The 20,613-nt window shown below is 36.2% G+C and overlaps 1 protein-coding gene across 1 annotated transcript in view; it reads left to right on the top strand.

The window, feature by feature from the left end:
* Positions 1-20,613, top strand: part of LOC150106939 (oxysterol-binding protein-related protein 2-like) — a 138,801-nt gene that overhangs the window by 101,918 nt on the left and 16,270 nt on the right. Inside the window, exons 8-9 of the mRNA XM_090393509.1 lie at positions 16,232-16,484; positions 18,155-18,271. Of these exons, the coding sequence (XP_090249635.1) occupies positions 16,232-16,484; positions 18,155-18,271 (370 nt within the window). The remainder of the gene's footprint in view (positions 1-16,231; positions 16,485-18,154; positions 18,272-20,613) is intronic.

Below are 20,613 nucleotides of genomic sequence, written 5' to 3'. Positions count from 1 at the left end.
TAAAGGAATGCAGAGAACCGACCAGGGCTTCTGACCTAATGTCCAATCCTCACCTTCTCGTGGTGCACCCTGTTGGGTATCTACTTTGATACTGAACGAACGAGGATGGGCTGGCAATTTGGGATTTAGCCGACCAAATTCTATTCTTATTGGTTAAACCAAAATAAAAAATGATGGTACAACATGACAAAATTTCATGCCGGCTGGGGCGTCGTCCGGTTAAACAAGGCCCCCGTTGTTTTCGCCAGGGAACCAGGGAGAACAGCGAAAAGTCAGCTACTAGAACAAATCTGAAAACAAACCCCAACTCAACATCACCAGAATTAAAGATCGGTACTATCAATGTAAGAAGCCTGAATGGCAAAGAAATGGAGCTAGCTGAGGAATTAGATGAGTACCAGATCGACATAATAGGGGTGACTGAAACAAAAAAGACCAAAACTGGTGAGATCTTTCTGAGCAATAAATACAAAATGTTATATTCAGGCAATGACAATCAAGGAAAAGAAGGAGTAGCCGTAGTATTCAACACAAAATACGAGGCTAATCTTCTTGAATAGCAGTCAGTCTCAAGTAGAGTAATGTGGGCAAATATGAGAATGGGGAACTGGACAATGAGACTTATTTGTGCATATGGTCCCACAGAAGGTTCTACTAAGGTAGAAGTGAAGGAATATTTTGACGCTTTAGAAAAAGCAACTGACACAATGAAAAAGGAAAAGTTGGTCCTTGTTGGGGATCTAAATAGCAGAGTAGGAAATGATTGTGAGACATACAAAAATATTTTGGGAAAATTTGGAGAAAAGAACAAAGTTTATAATAATGGCAAATATCTGTTGGATTTCTGCTCAGGACATGGACTGGTTATTACTAACACCATGTTCCAACATAAAAATGTGCACAAATTCACATGGAGAGAAGAGGCTAGGAATAAGAAAAGTCTCATTGACTATGTTATTGTTGATAATGATGTTTTCTCCCTGGTGCAAGACACAAGAGTGTACAGAGGATTTGAAATTGGAAGTGATCACTATTTAGTCTTGAGCAGGATAAAATTGAATTTCATATTGAAAAGAATAACATGTAAGAAAGTTTTAAAGCGAATAAAAGTTGAGCAGCTCTCAGATGTGAACTATAGACTAAAATACACAACGCTTATTGAAGAAAAAATGAAAGAGTTTGAGAGCAGGAACCAAACCTTGGAGATTTAGTGGCAATTCTTGAAGAAAACCCTGATTGATTCAACCAGAGAGGCATGTGGTGAGGTTGTCTGCAAGGATAGAAAAATCAGGACTCCGTAGCAGACACAGGAAGTTAAAGAGGCAGTGAAGGAAAAGAAGAAGTCATATCAAAAGTTCCTGGCAAATAAGTCAGCTTTTGCTCTTAGAGAATACAGAGACAAATGTAAGAAAGCTGAACATTATATAAAACTAACTAAACAAAAGTCATGGGAGGACTTTAACAAGAATATAGAAAATAAATATCAAGAAGGTGGCAAAATATTCTGGAGGTTGTTGAAGAAGCTTAGAAATGAAGGAAAAAGAGTGCTGTAAAAGGAATTAGAGATGATAAAGGTGACATGAAAACGGGAGAAAAAGATATCCTTGAAGTATGGAGCAATTACTTCGAAAAATTGCTAAATGAAACAAGCAGTGATGACAGCACAGTGATAAAAAACACTGACCAGGCATGCAGTCAGGAATACATATCCATACTTGAAGTAGAAAAAAGCCATCAAAGGCTTGAAATGTGGAAAGGCAGCAGGAGTAGATGATATTCGACCAGAAATGGTGAAGTATGGTGGTATAAAAGTCTTACAGTGGCTCCACTGCATAGTTCAGAAAGCCTGGACAGAGGGACGAATTCCTGATGATTGGAGTAGAGCTCTCATAGTACCCATATATAAAAAGGGAAATCAAACTGAATGTGAGAATTACAGAAGTATTTCCCTACTGAGTGTTCCTGGCAAGATCTATGCAAGTATACTTGAGAAACGGTTGAGAAGAATTGTGGAAGAAAAGCTTGGTGAAGAACAAGCTGGATTCAGGCCAAAAAGAGGCTGTCAGGATCAGATCTTCACTTTACGACAAATAGTCGAGAAAGCATGGGAATATAACAAAGATCTGTATTTAAGTTTTCTCGATTTGTAAAAGGCATAGGACAAGGTGCCAAGAGAGAAGCTATTCAATACACTGCAGTTATATGGTGTCAATAGGGCATTATATCAAGCAATACTTAGTCTTTATTTGAGTTGTAAGTCAGCAATTAGAATTGAAGGAAATACAGGAAGATGGTTTAATGTTAAATCTGGTGTCAGACAAGGATGTACATTATCGCCTCTGTTATTCATTACCTATATGGATCACATTATGAAGGAAAGTGGTATTAAACATGATATCCGAATTGGAGATGTTAAGGTTAGCTCTTTGGTTTATGCGGATGATGTTTTACTTCTAAATAAAATCGCTACAAGTTTGCAAGATTCTCTGACTAAATTGAATACCTGTTGTAATAGATATGGTATGAAGGTCAGCAATAAAAAGACAAAGACAATGAAAATAGGTAGAATCATTGAAAATGTCAACTGCATTGTGAATGGAGAACCTGTGGAACAAGTAAAACATTTCAGCTATTTAGGCACGATTTTTAGTGAAGATGGTAAATTAAATATAGAAATAGACAACAGAATCAGCAAAGCTGGTATGGTGGGAAGTCAACTGAATAAATTCATATGGAATAAGAGAGAAATTAGTCGGAACACTAAATTAGCTGTATACAAGACAGTGTTCAAACCAGTTTTAACTTATGGATCCGAGAGCTGGGTCAGAAGTAAAACACTTGACCAAAGACTAGAGACTGCAGATATGAGAGTCCTGAGAAAGATTAGAGGCATGAACAGATGGCATCAATGGCAATATCATATTAAAAACAAGGATATTAGGAAAGAACTTGACATTGTCAGCATCCAGGAATGCGTTAGCAGAGCTAATCTCAGGTAGTATGGTCACTTAAACAGAATTGGCGAGGAAAGATTAGCAAAACAAGTGTTCTCTGCCAGGATGACAGGTGAACGACCCAGAGGAAGATCAAGATATAGGTGGATTGATACGGTACAAAGTGCCTTAGACGATAGAAATATAAGATCTGATAATGTTGGAGTCTTGACAAATAACAGACTGATTTGGAGGAAAATTGTAGATAGGAAGTTAGTAATGATGTAATTTTTTCATGTAGTACTGTCATATCCTGTACACCCCTTGAGGGTACATGGCAGGAATTTGATGATGATGATGATCAGTCTGTTACTTGTCAAGACTCCAACATTATCAGATCTTATATTTCTATCGTCTAAGGCACTTTGTATACCGTATCAATCCCTATATCTTGATCTTCCTCTAGGTCGTTCACCTGTCATCCTGGCAGAGAACACTTGTTTTGCTAATCTTTCCTCGCCAATTCTGTTTAAGTGACCATACTACCTGAGATTAGCTCTGCTAACGCATTCCTGGATGCTGACAATGTCAAGTTCTTTCCTAATATCCTTGTTTTTAATATGATATTGCCATTGATGCCATCTGTTCATGCCTCTAATCTTTCTCAGGACTCTCATATCTGCAGTCTCTAGTCTTTGGTCAAGTGTTTTACTTCTGACCCAGCTTTCAGATCCATAAGTTAAAACTGGTTTGAACACTGTCTTGTATACAGCTAATTTAGTGTTCCGACTAATTTCTCTCTTATTCCATATGAATTTATTCATTTGACTTCCTACCATACCAGCTTTGTTGATTCTGTCTATTTACATATTTAATTTACCATCTTCACTAAAAATTATGCCTAAATAGCTGAAATGTTTTACTTGTTCCACAGGTTCTCCATTCACAATGCAGTTGACATTTTCAATGATTCTACCTATTTTCATTGTCTTTGTCTTTTTATTGCTGACCTTCATACCATATCTATTACAACAGTTATTCAATTTAGTCAGGGAATCTTGCAAACTTGTAGCGATTTTATTTAGAAGTAAAACATCATCCGCATAAACCAAAGAGCTGACCTTAACATCTCCAATTCTGATATCATGTTTAATACCACTTTCCTTCATAATGTGATCCATATACAGGGTGTTCGGGATAAATTTGACATATTTATAATTAATTATATTTTTCCGTAAGTTACATGTATTAACACACACTTTTCTTCATTTAAGTTTGGACCCTTCTTCATTCATATACAAGATGTCAGAAAGGATGGATAGCTGGAACCCACCTGAATCATGGAAGAGAATAACTTGTATCATGATGATTCGTGCCCGCCATCAAAATAAGGATATTACGACTGCTGCCCAATGCTCCCTGAATACAGTAAAAACAATCAGGCATGAACTAGAGACTTGCAATGGTGACTACGAGGATGTAGCAAGAAGAAAGATCCCTAGCAGACGATCTGATTGCGTTCGTACAGCAGAATTCCTCGCAAATCTGCAGGAACAGGTGTTGAAGAACCCTGGCATTGGAATTCGGGCTTTGTTCGTGGAGTTGCTAACTGTAGTCAAGCCCTGGATAACAAGGGTAGCCAATGGTAGGCCGTATGTATGGCAGCAGGATTCGGCCCCTTGCCACACCTCTGGGAAAAGTCAAAAATGGTTGTCTGAAATTTTCTACGACTTCACCAGTCCAAATGTTTGGCCTCCAAACTCCCCAGACCTTAACCCCATGGATTATTTTGTATGGGGCGCAGTTGAAAAAGACACCAATCGCACTTCCAGTAATACAAAAGCCCAGTTAATGGATAAAATTAAAACAGTTTTTGCGGCCCTTCCCAGGGAGACTGTAGCATCAGCTTGTTCGAGGTTCCGAAGCAGAATTGAAGCTGTGATCGATGCTAATGGTGGTTATTTTGAGTAAATCTTGTTGATAGTATTGTAATTAACTCTGCCTGTAATGTTTTTTTGTCAATTCATTAAATTTAATAGATACAAAGAAGATTTTCTTTTTCCTTACGAAACTGTCAAATTTATCCCGAACACCCTGTATATAATGAATAACAGAGGCGATAATGTACATCCTTGTCTCACACCAGATTTAACATTAAACTATCTTCCTGTACTTCCTTCAATTCTAACTGCTGACTTACAACTCAATAAAGACTAAGTATTGCTTCATATAATGCCCCATTGACACCATATAGCTGTAGCGTATTGAATAGCTTCTCTCTTGGCACCTTGTCATATGCCTTTTCCAGATCGACAAAACTTAAATACAGATCTTTGTTATATTCCCATGCTTTCTCAACTATTTGTCGTAAAGTGAAGATCTGATTTTGACAGCCTCTATTTTGCCTGAATCCAGCTTGTCCTTAATCATGCTTTTCTTCCACAATTCTTCTCAACTGTTTCTCAAGTACACTTGCATAAATCTTGCCAGGAACACTCAGTAGGGAAATACCTTTGTAATTCTCACATTCAGTTTTATTTCCTTTTTTATATATGGGTACTATGAGAGCTCTACTCCAATCATTGGGAATTTGTCCCTCTCTCCAGGCCTTTTGAACTATGGAGTACAGCCAGTGTAAGACTTTTATATCACCATACTTCAGCATTTCTGGTCGAATATCATCTACTCCTGCTGCCTCTCCACATTTCAAGCCTTTGATGGCTTTTTCTACTTCAAGTATGGATATATATTCCTTACTGTACGTCTGTTGAATGTTTTACCACTCAACAGGCATACTTAATTTTTTACCACTGTACTACCACTGCTTGTTTCATTTAGCAATTTTTCGAAGTAATTGCTCCATACTTCAAGGATATCTTTTTCTCCCGTTTTCATGTCACCTTTATCATCTCTAATTCCTTTTACAGCACTCTTTTTCCTTCATTTCTAAGCTTCTTCAACAACCTCCAGAATATTTTGCCACCTTCTTGATATTTATTTTCTATATTCTTGCCAAAGTCCTCCCATGACTTTTGTTTAGTTAGTTTTATATAATGTTCAGCTTTCTTACATTTGTCTCTGTATCCTCTAAGAGCTGACTTATTTGCCAGGAACTTTTGATATGACTTCTTCTTTTCCTTCACTGCCTCTTTAACTTCCTGTGTCTGCTACGGAGTCCTGATTTTTCTATCCTTGCAGACAACCTCACCACATGCCTCTCTGGCTGAATCAATCAGGGTTTTCTTCAAGAATTGCCACTAAATCTCCAAGGTTTGGTTCCTGCTCTCAAACTCTTTCATTTTTTCTTCAATAAGCGTTGTGTATTTTAGTCTATAGTTCACATCTGAGAGCTGCTCAACTTTTATTCGCTTTAAAACTTTCTTACATGTTATTCTTTTCAATATGAAATTCAATTTTATCCTGCTCAAGACTAAATAGTGATCACTTCCAATTTCAAATCCTCTGTACACTCTGGTGTCCTGCAGCAGGGAGAAAACATCATTATCAACAATAACATAGTCAATGGATCTATAACAAATCCGACAGGTATTTGCCATTATTATTAGCTTTGCTCTTTTCTCCAAATTTTCCCAAAATATTTTTGTATGTCTGACAATCATTTCCTACTCTGTTATTTAGATCTCCAACAAGGACCAACTTTTCCTTTTTCATTGTGTCAGCTGCTTTCTCTAAATTCTCACAAAATTCCTCCACTTCTCCCTTAGTAGAACTATCTGTGGGACCCTAGGCACAAATAAGTCTCATTGTCCAATTCCCCATTCTGATATTTGCCCACATTACTCTACTTGAGACTGCCTGCCATTCAAGAAGATTAGCCTCGTATTTTGTGTTGAATATTATGGCTACTTCTTCTTTTTCTTGATTGTTATTGCCTGAATATAACATTTTGTATTTATTGATCAGAAAGATCTCGCCAGTTTTTGTCTTTTTTGGTTTCAGTCACCCTTATTATGTCGATCTGGTACTTATCCAATTCCTCAGCTAGCTCCATTTCTTTGCCATTCCGGCTTCTTATGTTGATAGTTCTGATCTTTAACTCTGGTGATGTTGAGTTGGGGCGTGCTTTCAGATTTGTTCCAGTAACTGACTTTTCGTTGTTTGACCTGGCGAAAACAATGGGGGTCTTGTGTAACCAGGCGACGCTCCAGCTGGCATGAAATTTTGTCATGTTGTACCATCATTTTGTATATTGGTTTAACCAATAAGAATACAATTTGGTCGGCTAAATCCCAAATTGCCAGCCCATCCTCATTCATTCAGTGTCCAGGTAGATACCCAATATGAAAAACTTCTCCAACATTAATCCTATAACAACAATCCCATAACAACTTGTACATATATTATATCACCCCTCTTCCTCTTATCCACTTGACTATGCAAATTGCATCATCTCAACCTTCATATTCAACGTTCCAGAGATCAGAAATTATTTTGGTCACTTGCCTCTGGGCCCCACTCCAACATCTCTTCATCTTTTTGAAAAGTAAGTGAACAAATCTGTGCACACTGGTCTGTATGCGGCCTAATCAGAGCCTTATACAATGGAACCAGAATCTCCTTACTTCTACAAATCAGTGCCCTCCACATCTTTGCCAGAATTCATTGTGTTGATCTCACAATTTTGGGAGTACATCTTCTAAATTTTAGATCCTTATCCATAATCACCACAAGATCTCTTATTTCTTCCACCTCCAACAATATTTCCCCCACCAAGAGTAAATTCTGCATCCCATCTTTGTTTTCCAAATTTTAAAACCAAACATTTTGCATCATTGAACTGGTATCCCCATTCCTGTGCCCATTCATGCATTCTGTCCAAGTCTTGTAATCCCAACTTTGCATCATTTGCAGATACTGTGTATCCTCATTCAAATCTTCCCCAATATCATTAACATACAGGTTAAACAGCAATGGCTCTAAAACAGATCCCTGAGGCCCACCACTTTATCTTCTGGGATATTGCTCCCTCGTACACAATTGTTGATACCTGTCAGACAGTCCATCTCCAATCCAGTGTATTAGCCTCATGTCCAACTCCATCTGTTCTACTTTGACTATGGTATATGGTAATCTGTCAAAAGCCTTTGCAAGGTCTAAGTATAATACTTTGTATCTATCTCCCACATACAATGCTCCTGTCACCTTATTGTAATAAGCAGATTAATAAAACATGGCCTCCCTTAAACAAATCTATGCTGTCCATCAAAGATAATGCCATTGTTGTCAAACCAATTCTGGATCCTGACTCTCACCAGCCTTTCCAACACTTTAACACAACACCTGACACACAGATTGGCCTATAATTTGATGCTTGAATTCTGTCACCTCCTTTATGAAGCAGTACACACTTGCCTTCCTTCTACTCTTTTGACATCTGCCTTGACAAATATGTCAAGGCAGATGTCAACTCCCTGGCACATTCTTTCAAAATACACAGTGATATATCATCAAATCTCACAGCCTTATTAACATCAAGTTTGCTCAATTCCCCATATGCCTCTTGCTCACACAGTCAGTCTTTCCCACTCTTCATCAACTGCTCTCAAACTCTCCATGATGTCACATTCACAACAATGAAAGACCTTTATGTTTTGCTCATTAAGTATCTTCCACAGCAGTTTTCATTATACCATTTTCTCCAATCAGTGCCATCCTGCCATAATTATTCTTATTTTTGCTACATATCAAAAGAACTCCTTAGGATTGTTTGGCTTCATTAGCTAACTGCTGCTCATACTGAACTTATGCTACCCTTACTAACTGTCATCCTCCTTGCCTGTCATTTGTATTCCTCATGGAATTGAGGAATACCAAGAATTCCTTCTTTTATTTGTATTCTTTTCATTCATCCATTTTACTTCTACCTAATTTAACCTTCTGACTTTTGGAATATATTTAGACATTACTTCTACTACATAGTTCTTTAATATCATCCAAGCAGCATTGATCACGTTACCAACCAACTCCTCATTCCATGCTTCAGATGCAAGCTGTCTCCTGAGCTTCTCATAATCACCAGCCTTGTAGTTCCACATATTACACTTTCTTCATGGAAGTCCTCACATGATTGGAAACCGCCCAAGTTAATCACTTTGTGATCACTCTCACCAACTAGAGGGTGATTTGACACCCCATTTAAAATAATATCCTCTGATGAGATGATCAAATCTAAGGCTCTCAATCCTTATGTAACCTCTGTTGCATACTGCCTGAGGTGGTATGTAACATCATCAAAAACTGACTAATTTTCTTTACTTCTGGTTGTTATCTCGTCATCTGAATCTATATTGCTCTAATAATTAAAATCATTAGATGATTCATAATGATCACTCTTTTCTCGTTTGCTTTTACATTTTCTGGTCATCACTGTCCTCCACATTACCAAGTCTGTGGCAACATCCAATGAAATATTACATTCTATTCACCTCTCTCTCACACCATGCTGCCTCAAATAATACTAATACTATTTCCCCCTTGCATCTATCTCTCTCTTGTATGGACATAATTTTTTTCTCTCATCAATAGCACTCCACTTTACCTTTTTTACCCTTTTTATACTCATTATGCCCTTCACTCTCTATCCTTATCAGGATGTCATCCTCATCCAACCATGTGTCACTTATACCAACAGTTTTGGGTGAACAAAGTCAATCAATAATAAATTTAGTTTTATCCTTCATCCAAGTGTAAGCAAACAAAGTTTGCACCTGAAGTATCTTCAGGACTGAGGCAACTCATGGTAAAGGTGGACCAAGCGCTCATCACTCCTTGTCTCAGTATCTCCCATAATGCAAACACATTTCCTTGCGGACATGTATAATGCTATGCATTAAGGGAAGGGCCACTACCCAGACCGGTTTCGATTTTTATTGAGGTCGGTGGTACACCTTTTGGCAACTCGTATAGGTAAATATGACTTCTCCATTGCTTCTGCCTTAGTATCACCACTTCTGGGTCTGGCTTCCGCTGACGAGACCTCAATAAAGGTCGAAACCGGTCTGGGTAGTGGCCCTTCCCTTAATGCATAGCAGTATACATGTCTGCAAGGAGATGTGCTTTGCATTATGGGAGATACTGAGACAAGAAGTGATGAGAGCTTGGTCCACCTTTACCACGAGTTGCCTCAGTCCTGAAGATACTTCAGGTGCAAATGTTGTTTGCTTATACTTGGATAAAGGATTAAAGTAAATTTATTATAGTCTAACCAAGGGGAAAAAAAAAAAAACCTTCCAAAGTCAATCAATGCAACCATTTCATTTCTGTTGTTTTTGATACTTCTAGCATTCGTATATAAATATAACAGCTCATTCCTGGATCTATAACAAGTTCCACTGTTACCACTTATTAGATGTGACTTCTCCATACTTTCCTCAATTCATTTCTTTTTCTCCTTACTCATCCCAGAACCTTCTGCAAATCCAGCTGTTTTCCCTACATCCCTTCCCCTTTTTGTCTACACACACACACACATCCTCTTGGAGCATCAACCTTTCTCATGCTGTGTTCCCATGTCCAACTGGAGTCTCTCCATTTCCCTGTTTATCTTACACACATTTTCTCATTCTCTACACTTATGCTACCCACTCCAATCTCTCCTTCCTTACTCTCCTACTCTTTCACACTGCTTCTTACTTGCTCAGATTCATTCTCTGCTCTCATTACTCTCTTTTTCAGCAGCAGTCTCTCCAAATGATACACCAAACTATTCAGATGCAGTTTATCATGAGTTCCTTCAAACTCATTCCACACAGTAACAAACTGCACTCTTTTCTTTTCACACAATTCTGCTGACACATCATTCATAATTCTTGCTCTCCACCTCATCTCATCACTATCATACCTGGGCAACATACTGACTACATTTCCTATCACACTATTATCTTTTTATCCTTCTTAACAACCTCCTGATATCCAATCTTACATTCTGCTTGTGTTCCTGGTGAAGTCATTTGTCCCTACTACCATTCCCAACTCCTTTGCTCGCATACTCCTCATATCCAACACCTCAATCACTCTATTCATTTTACCTCTAGGAAAACAAACCTTGTACATCTTCTTGTTTACCCCATCTCTAATAATAAAATCACCATAAAACACCACTTGTTAGTCTTTCGTTGCCTTTTTCATACCAGCATCATTTGTTTTCATCTTCTTCATTCTTCCATACATATCTCCAATTCTATTCATTTCATTCTGCATCTGCCTTATTTCTTGCCTCATCTTCACCATCAGCTTTCAAATCTTGCATCCTCTTTTTGCTATCATTCACTCTATATCGCCAGGCACACACACTTGTTTGCTGTCATCCCCGCTCGCCACTTTATCTTTAATTTCACTCTATTTTTTAACATCATTAACACCCACTTTATTGTCTTTTTTCCTCACTATCACATCTACACTATCTGAACACTTGCACAATCTTCAATTGCTGTATTAGTTACAATGCCATGTTTACTACTCATATTTAAACTATTTAAATTCATATTTAAGCAAGCCTTGTGGTCCATAAGAAGATTTAATTTCCTGCATACCCACATTCATTCTTTTCTCTTATTCAGCCTCTCTGCATAAATATCCACAATATCTTCCCATATCATATATGCTACATTCACGGCACCATACCGTTTTGCAGAAATCCATGCCGTTTACTTTATTTGTCTTCTGCACAGACCTACCTAGTGATTTACCTTTCACTCCCATGTTCTGTCAGTGTGCTAGCAAAAACAATGAATTTATGATTAATAAATATCAAACCCACATGCGGCAAATTAATGGACTGGATTGGAAACTGGCTTTCCAATAGATATCAGGGAGATTGTACATGGGGGGGGGGGGAGCAGTATCAGACAGTAGTAAGGTTAGAAATAGTTCAGTTGGGATTCAACACTGGGACTATTACTGTTCAGTCTTTATGTCAATGATATTCTCACTGGACTATAGAGAGAGCTATTCAGCTGTTTTCAGATGATGTGAAACTTGAGAGGGTTATTAATAATAATGTTGACACTGGCTCTTCAACAGGATTTGAATAAGCTGAAAATATAGGCAAATGATTGAGGATATCAGTTTAATGCAACTAATATAAAGTTTTGAAATTTAGGATCTTCAGATGGGATGCTTCATACTCACTTAGTGGAGTTATATTGGAAGGGGTGTAGGAAGCATGGAATTTTGCGATCATTGTAGATAAAAATTTGAAGTTCCAAGGATATATTGCAAAGATTTTGAAAACAACTCAGAATTGCTGCAATATTGAGGAGGAAATTGGCCATGAGAGATGGGTGGGTTTTCTATGTATAGCTTTGATCAGACCACCTCTGTATTTCTGTTCTCATATCCAGTCTCCAGGATTTGAAGGGAATGAAATAACCTAGGAGAGGATGCAGAGACAAGTAATGAAAATGATATCCAGTTCTGTACAATGTTGTTTATGAGACTAGATTGAAGGCATGCAAACTACAGCATTTGTAGGATAGAAGAGGAAAGGGGTGGGAATATGACTGAGACATTTAAGTCGTTGAGAGGTTCTTATTAGATTGACACTTGCTAGATTTTTTATTTGGTAAAATGCACAGAAGGAACAAGAACACAGAGCCATCCCTGGAAGTTACAAAAAAGAAATAGTGAAAAATAGGTTTCTTATGTGGAGAGTGGTAGGAGCTTGAAATGCATTACTTAAGAGATTGGTGAAAATACAAATGAAGGATTAATTTAAGGAGTGATATGATCAACTTTGTATTGTCTAGTGTTGACCGCTTGCAGTAAGTCTTGTGACTCCATGGAGATTAGGAAATAATAAGAATACAATGACAGCATGACAAAGTGGAAATGTAAACCATAATGGGCAACAAAGGAAAGAATGAGAAGATCACGAAATTATAAAAATGAAAATCCAGAATTAATTTTTAATTTCAACATGTTACATGAGCTTAAATTAATATCACTTACCTGAAATTTTCATAATAAAATACATATGTGTATTTTATTATGAAATAGTTTGTACCATTAAAATAACATAACTTCAGTAGTCAATCAACTTGGTTACCTCCATCTTTGTTATTCCAATTGGTGGGATAGGAAAAGTGATAGATGTAGCTGATATGAACATTAACTTCCTCGTTGAACCAAAACCAGCTGGCATAAATTTTTACTGTTCCCTTAGAACTGGAAATTAAAGGAATATCGCACAATATATAGTATTTCTTTAATTTAAAGTTTAAGTAAGAGTTATAAAATTTGGGTAGCAGCTCATTTCATGTTTGGAAGACTATCTACAAGGTAAAATCTAAATTTCTGATTTAGAATGTTTTAGCTTTTGACATAAATTTTCAATTTTAATTGTAGTTCATTATGATTTCAGGTAAGTGATTTAATTTTTAACATTAATTCTAGATTTTTATAATTTCATGCTCTTCTAGTTCTTCTCTTCTTTTTAAGTGGCTTCTCTAATTTGAAGGTTCGTAATAATCACAGTATGCTAGAGTGTCCCATCCTCTGCCATTCTTTTGATCTCATAATTTGTTTGCATTTGTACTTTTTCATGTTGCCATTTTGTGGGCTTCGTGTAATGGTTCCCTGCCAGTCCTTTGTGTTATGTTCACAATGCACAATTTCCTGCCATTTCTTTTGTGTTTTCTTGCAATTTTCTTTTTGTTTTATTTCCTGTGATTTTCTTTTGCTGTGTTTCATGCCATTTCATCTAGTTTGTGATTGTGACATCCTTTGCTAGCAAATTCATTTCATCAGGTTTAAATTTATAATGAGCTTAAATGAGTAAAATAGTTCTTAGGATTTAGAGTGGTTCTTTTCTATAGTTTGTAATAGTGCATGTGTGTGTGTGTGTATACGTATGATAACCCATAGTAGCACAGTGGGAAGAACTATAGGATGTTGGCCCTTTGGAACAGATCTGAGTTCAATTCTCATCATGACATGAGGAATCCTTCATGTTCTGTAAGCACTTCTGTAGTGCAATTGGAAGAACAATGGAATGTTGTACCCTTTGATTGGCACTAAAAATATACATATGTTGCTAGATGCAGAATATATCACCTGATATTACATTATCATGATATATTACTGCCTGAAACAATAATAGTTCTATAGTGATATTCTTCAGTTGTAGAGATAAAAGACTTTACATAAGAAAAATAGATCAGTTAACTTTTTAACCAGTCAAAGAAAAAGTCTTAGAAAAAGTTCTAACTTTAGTCAGCTGTATTTCTTGATTTTTAAGAAAAAAAAAGTATTTTTGTGTGTATATCCTAAGAGTTCAATAATTTTTAACCTGGGTCTTTCTCTTTTTGCTACACATAAAAAGATACCATTCTTCATATGCTCATGTAGCTGTTTTTGAATTTTCTATTCATTGGTTAATACTAGTGATAAATCAGAATAGTTTTCCATAAATTAAGGAACAAGAGAAAAACTTTAACTCTGGGGGGGGGTATTAAATTTGGGTACATTATGGAAAAAGTGATGCTGAGTCTAGTTATCATATAAGTAGCATTATTGATGATATATGCAAATGAGCCATGGCATAAAAGTAGGTATTTTGGAGTGGTTTTCCATTTCGTGTCTGGAGTGAGAACAAGTCATTTCATTATAGCAAAATTCTTCGATATGGCTGCAAGACATTTTAACTGATGAATTCGTATGGTGAACCAACATAAGACTAGATAGGCCTGCTGAAGTCAGGTGGAGGGTGATTGCATGTTAGTCATTCTGTGGTTCACAGACTGTGGAACCAATTCCAACATTCATAAAAAAAAAAAATCATTCCACAGATACAGTGAAAGAATGCCATGGGCTACAACTGTAGCGAATAACTGATTATCTCCAATTATGTTTGCTAAAACAAGAGTGCTACCTGAATCAACTATGATTTGACCTTGCATTGGCTATGGAAACATTGCTATCTACTTCAACTGTGCACAGAAGGCTTCACAAAGATGGTATATATGCTATGCACCCAGTAGTCTGCATGCCCCTATCCTCATGCCACAGGAGAAAACATTTGAAATGGACCAGGCTCCACATCAACTGGACCCAAGACACTGGGACTTGGTGTTGTGTATAGATAAGTCCCAATTTGCTCTACCAGGCTTGCTCTAATCTGGAGAGAACCAGGGACATGTTATCATCCCTCTAATATCCATGAAAGGGATGCTTATGATAGAGATAGAATGATAGTTTGGGGACTCATTTTGTTGAGTGGATGCACCAGCCTGTATGTGCTTCCTAGCAGAACTATGAACGCTGCAACTTATAAAGATGAGATCCTGGACTCAATTGTTCATCAGTATGCAAGTGGGATAGGAGCGACATTTATCCAACAAAATGATAATGCTTGTCCTTATTGAATGAAGCTTGTGGACCAATATCTTCAAGAAGAGACTATTGTATGTATGCACTAGTCTGCCAGGTCATCTGACCTTAATCATATTGTGCATGTCTGGAATATTCTAGGCAGATGTGCTGCTGCTCTCAACCTCCCCGTACCCTAAATCTTGAGGGACTTAGGAGAGTTTTGCAGGAGCAATAATTGTTATTATCAGTTGAGCTACCATTATACACAGTATGAGACATTGTTATGAGTGCTGTATTTTTGTGAGGGGGGGTGATCACATTCATTATTGAGGCACTTTGACAATCTCATTTTTACCTCTTGTTTTTGACCATTGTCTCTTGTATCCATTTGTTACTGAATTAAATTATTTATTTGCAATTTTTGTGGGTGTTTCTTTCACATCTCATATCATGCTACTTTTCACTGAATTGCATAAAAATTGATTATACAGTTTCTGATTTATCATGGTTTTTCTCTTTGTTCCTTAATTTATGGAATCAGCATATTTGTATCTAATTTATATTTTTAATTAAACTTATTTATTGTGGACACATGTTCTTTTATCTTATTCTAATTTTTGAAACTTACAAATGTAATTTAAATCTTTGTATCTACATTAAACAAGCTAATTAACAGAAGTACTATATGTTAAGTCTCAACTCTTAACATAAAATTGCACATATGATAGAATAAATAATCAATTCCTAATGGATAAAATCTTTGTCTTAAAGTGTTTTCATTTTTTTATTTAAGTCAATAATTAGAACTAGATGAACACATTTCTTTAATTACACCAGTTTGAGGTGTATTTGCTTAAACACTCAGATTAATGTGGAATAACATTCCTGCCTTATAAGTTGCAGGATATACATTTAATCCCAAATACAGATCCTTGTTGTCTGATCCTTGTTTCTTTTATCTTTCACAGAAAGACTAAGCTCCGGTTCCTGTATGGCAAGTGGACAAATTGTTTAATGTCTGCCAGCATGAAAGAGTATGAAGAATATATGAATACTCATAGCTACAAATCCCGCTCACCAGATTATCCGGGAGAGGGTACACCAACTGGCAGTCCCTCCAACACACCAAAGAAAGTGGTTTCTAAATTCAATATGTTAACAAGATCATTCACAGGAAGTGGGACATCCAGTACATTACCACCACCTTCACCGACACCACCTGTAAGTGATATTTTTTTTATTATAACCTATTGAGAGATATAATGAATTTGGTTAGTTATTTATATATACAAAAGTGACATAGTGTTATAATAATTATCATGATGCTAGATATCAGCAGAAGAAAGAATTATAGGTTCATTTGTAGTCACTAACCAGACAAAATTTTTCTGGTTTTTTTTTTCATCTGTTTCCCAAATTTGTCAGTCTTTGGCATGGGTAAGTTGGGTTTCCACCCTAACCCCCTCTCTTGGAAAAAACACGGTGTTTTAATTTTGTAACTCTAAAAAATTGACTCTAAAACACACAGTAATATGAATTCATGTAAGAAATACAAGGTGGTTTGCTGTAGTTTCATATAACCTTTTTTTTTAATCACGCAGTATAGGAATGCATATAACTGCACAGTGATCAGGAGTGAAAGTTGGCAAGTTTCCGAAGTTAGAGAAACGTTGCTGCCTATTCCCTTGGGATGAAAAGGAATTAGAAGATTTTTTATATTTTATTTTAATATAAAATAATATATTAATAATATATTATATCTTACTTCCAGATGTATTGGTGGAAGTGAGATCTGGTCTGGCTCAGGCACCTCATGTTTGATACGACTGTACTCACCAGTGTGAGTCCCTGAGAGTCCTCTTATGCAAAATTCAGTTTTCCTACATGGAATTACCACAGTATTGAAAATAGAGTTTTTCTCTCTTGAAATTCTGTATAATCTTTGATGAGAACCAGCAATTCAAAAAAAAAAAAAAAAAAAAAAAACATCTGTCAGACCAGTGAAGCCTTAATTGCAGGCACTAATAAAAAGCAAACATACTGGCTTCTGTGCTGATTTCATATCTTTTAAGTAGTGTCCTACCAAAGGCAACCCTGACCTTTTGCATCAGAGTTGCCTTGCTAGAGCACCAGACTTAAAATCTTCAGAACTTAATTCAAAGTTTCAAAATGAGGTGATTTGTCTTTTAAATTAAGTAATGATGAATCTTTAAAATCCTTTCAGTTAATAGTTGGACTAATATTTTCATTTTCATGTGTTCGATTTTTCCATTGTCCTTTATGGATTAGAAATGCTTGTTGTTGTTTTAATAAAGCCACTAATTTTTTGTCAATTTTTTTAAAAAAATGGTTAGTATTGCTGCTTCTATTTTATAAATTCTATATGAATAGCTGTGATTATTATTACCATTAAAATCTCCATGAAGGACTCATGATGATAATAATATATATGCATTTTTTAGCATCCATTGAGTAAGAAACATTTTAAAGAAATAATGGCTCATTATGAAAAGAACACCCAATGCAAATTTTAGCTGATAGCCGCACAGAAATAAATTTCCAGAAATAAATTTAGGATATATCTATTAATTATTCTACCAATTTCTTTTGTTCAGAAAGTTTCTCTTCACTTTATAATATGCTTATATCATGTTTGTAACTTTTGTTTGTACTTTTCTGAAACAGGATGAGGTGAACTGATTAAGCATTTTGGTCTTTTTGATAAAAATATATCTAAAAAATCATTAACAAAAAAAATCATTAAAATCAATTATGTGATATTTTTTGATATAGAAACATGGTAAGTGCATGATTTTATTATAGTTAATAATTTCATTACAGGAGCAAAAATTATAGTGACTAGATATAGCTTTTCATTATTTACTGTGTAGGAGCCAGCAACAATAGGTAATGGTGAAGTACCAAAAACTGATTCCACCTTGTGGATTGACATTCCCAATGCAATCCAGCTCTGGCAGGTGGATCCACGGCCTGACCATTCAGAACAGGTAAACACATTAACTTATTATTCAGTACAAATATTATGTTTATTTGTATATCTGGTTATTATTTTGGAATCAGGGTTTAATTATACATTCATATTTACAATATATTAAGCATTGTTAAGTATATCAGTATTACGTAAGGGAAGAAATTCCTGAAATACACAATATTTACAGACAGCACTTACACACAAATGGTATGTGCAAGTCAACACTCATCCCCATGTTAAAGTAACAGCCAGCATGAGAACAACCATGATAACAAAAAAAACAACAACAAAAACATGAAGGTGCACTAGCAGAGATGGAAAAATTGCTTACAATATGGATGGAAGACCAGATCCAAAAATGTGTTCCTTTGAGCCTTATGACAACACAGGCTAAAGCAAGAAGTTTATTTGAGGACCTTAAGGGAAAATATCCTGAAGGAACATAGTCATTTGCTGCAAGCAATGGTTGGGTTGCACATTTTAAAAATTGTGCTGGCTTTCTTAGTGTGCATATCTGGCGAGGCTGCTAGTGGTGACACTGAAGTAGCCAAAAATTTTCTGGAGTAGCTACAATCCATAATTGACAAAGGTCCATATTTGCCTGAGCAAATATTTAATATGGTTGAAACAAGCCTGTTTTATCAAAAAATACCATCTTGCACCTATATTTCCATAGAGGGGAAAAAACTATGCCAGGACACAAAGCATCGAAAAACAGGGTAATGCTTGGTGGAAACACATCTGGAACATGCAAGTTGAAAGCACAACTTGTTCATAACTCAGAAAACCCACCAGCATATTAAAAGGCCTCATCAAAGCAGCACTTCCAGTCTATTATTGATCTAACTAGAAATCACGGATGACTCTAGCATTATTTGAAGACTAGTTTATCAACTGCTTTATTATTGAAGTAGAAAAATATTGCAATGAAAATGACATTCCCTTTAAGTTGACTCATGCTGACTCAATGAGGAGAGCAATTAGATTTATCAATGACCCATCTCTTACCAACTCACTCCCCCACTTTTGCACAGATGTTTGGTTTCCGCAATATGTGTATTCTACAAATATTTCCATGGGAAATGTTCATCTGAAATAGCATCAATAATTCCCCTACTTACTACTAAGCTTGTTGGAACATGTGCTGCTGCTGCTCAACATCCCTTCACAGTGCACCTTGAAACCCACAGAACAAGTTTATTTTTCCTCCTCCTTCATCCTTGCATCTGTTATATTGTGGAACAGTCTTCCCTTCTGTTGTTTTTCCCCAAGGAATACAATATGCAGTCATTTAACTCAAATGTGAACAAGTTCCTCCTTTCCCAACCCACTACTCATACATGGTAGTAACATACTATAGGTTTATCAACCAACCTCTTGTGTATGGGCTTAACATAAAAAAAAAAGTTTCTTGCTTTAAACAATTCTCCTGGTCATCTTGTCCATTTTGATGATTTCCACCCCAATTAAAAGTTGTCTACCTTCCACCCAACACTACATCATTACTGCAGTTGATGGATCAGGCTGTTATATTGAACTTCAAGGTGTACTATTTAACGGAGAAGATTTGCTCAAGCAATTGAAGCACTGGACACAAATCCTAAAATAGCACTTAGAGAATTCTGGAAATCTTACAATATTTATCATGCAATAAGGAATATTGCAAAAGCTTGGAAATATGTTACTCTGTATTTGAAACAAGTGACTATTATAGTTGATAGTGATGTTTTCCCACTGGTTCAGGACACAAGAGCATACAGAGAATTTGAAATAGGAAGTGATCACTATTTAGTTTTGAGCAGGATAAAATTGAATTTCATATTAAAAAGTAAAGTGTGTAAGAAAGTTTTAAAACAAATCAAAGTTGAGCAGCTTTCAGAAGTGAACTGTATGCTCAAATACACAAACATCATTGAAAAAAAAAATTAAAGAATTTGGAAACAAGAACCAAACTGTGGCGATTCAGTGGCAAACCCTTAAGAAAACATTGATCGATTGATTCATCCAGAGAGGCACAGTGTGTGGTTGTCTGTAAGGCTATAAAAATCCGAACTCCGTGGTGAACTCAGGAAATTAAATAGGCAGTTAAGGAAAAGAAGAAACCATTTGGAAGGTTCTTGGCAAGTAAGTCAACTTGTGCTCTGGGAGAATTCTGAGAAAAAATGTAAGAAAGCAAATCACTGTGTAAAACTAGCTAAACGAAAGTCATGGGAAGACTTTGGTAAGAACATAGAAAATAAATATCAAGGAAGTGGTAAAATATTATTATTAACATCTGACCTCCATGAAGTCAGAAACTCATTGTTGGAGGTAAATATTATTGCACACAATGCTCATCCAATGGTTTAAAATGATTCA

This window comes from Typopeltis vanoorti, chromosome 5 (genome assembly GCF_054136105.1).
Source record: "Typopeltis vanoorti isolate ZY-2024b chromosome 5, IOZ_Tvanoo_1.0, whole genome shotgun sequence".
NCBI classification, from domain to species: domain Eukaryota; kingdom Metazoa; phylum Arthropoda; class Arachnida; order Uropygi; family Thelyphonidae; genus Typopeltis; species Typopeltis vanoorti.
This window is presented reverse-complemented; position numbering and strand designations above follow the sequence as displayed.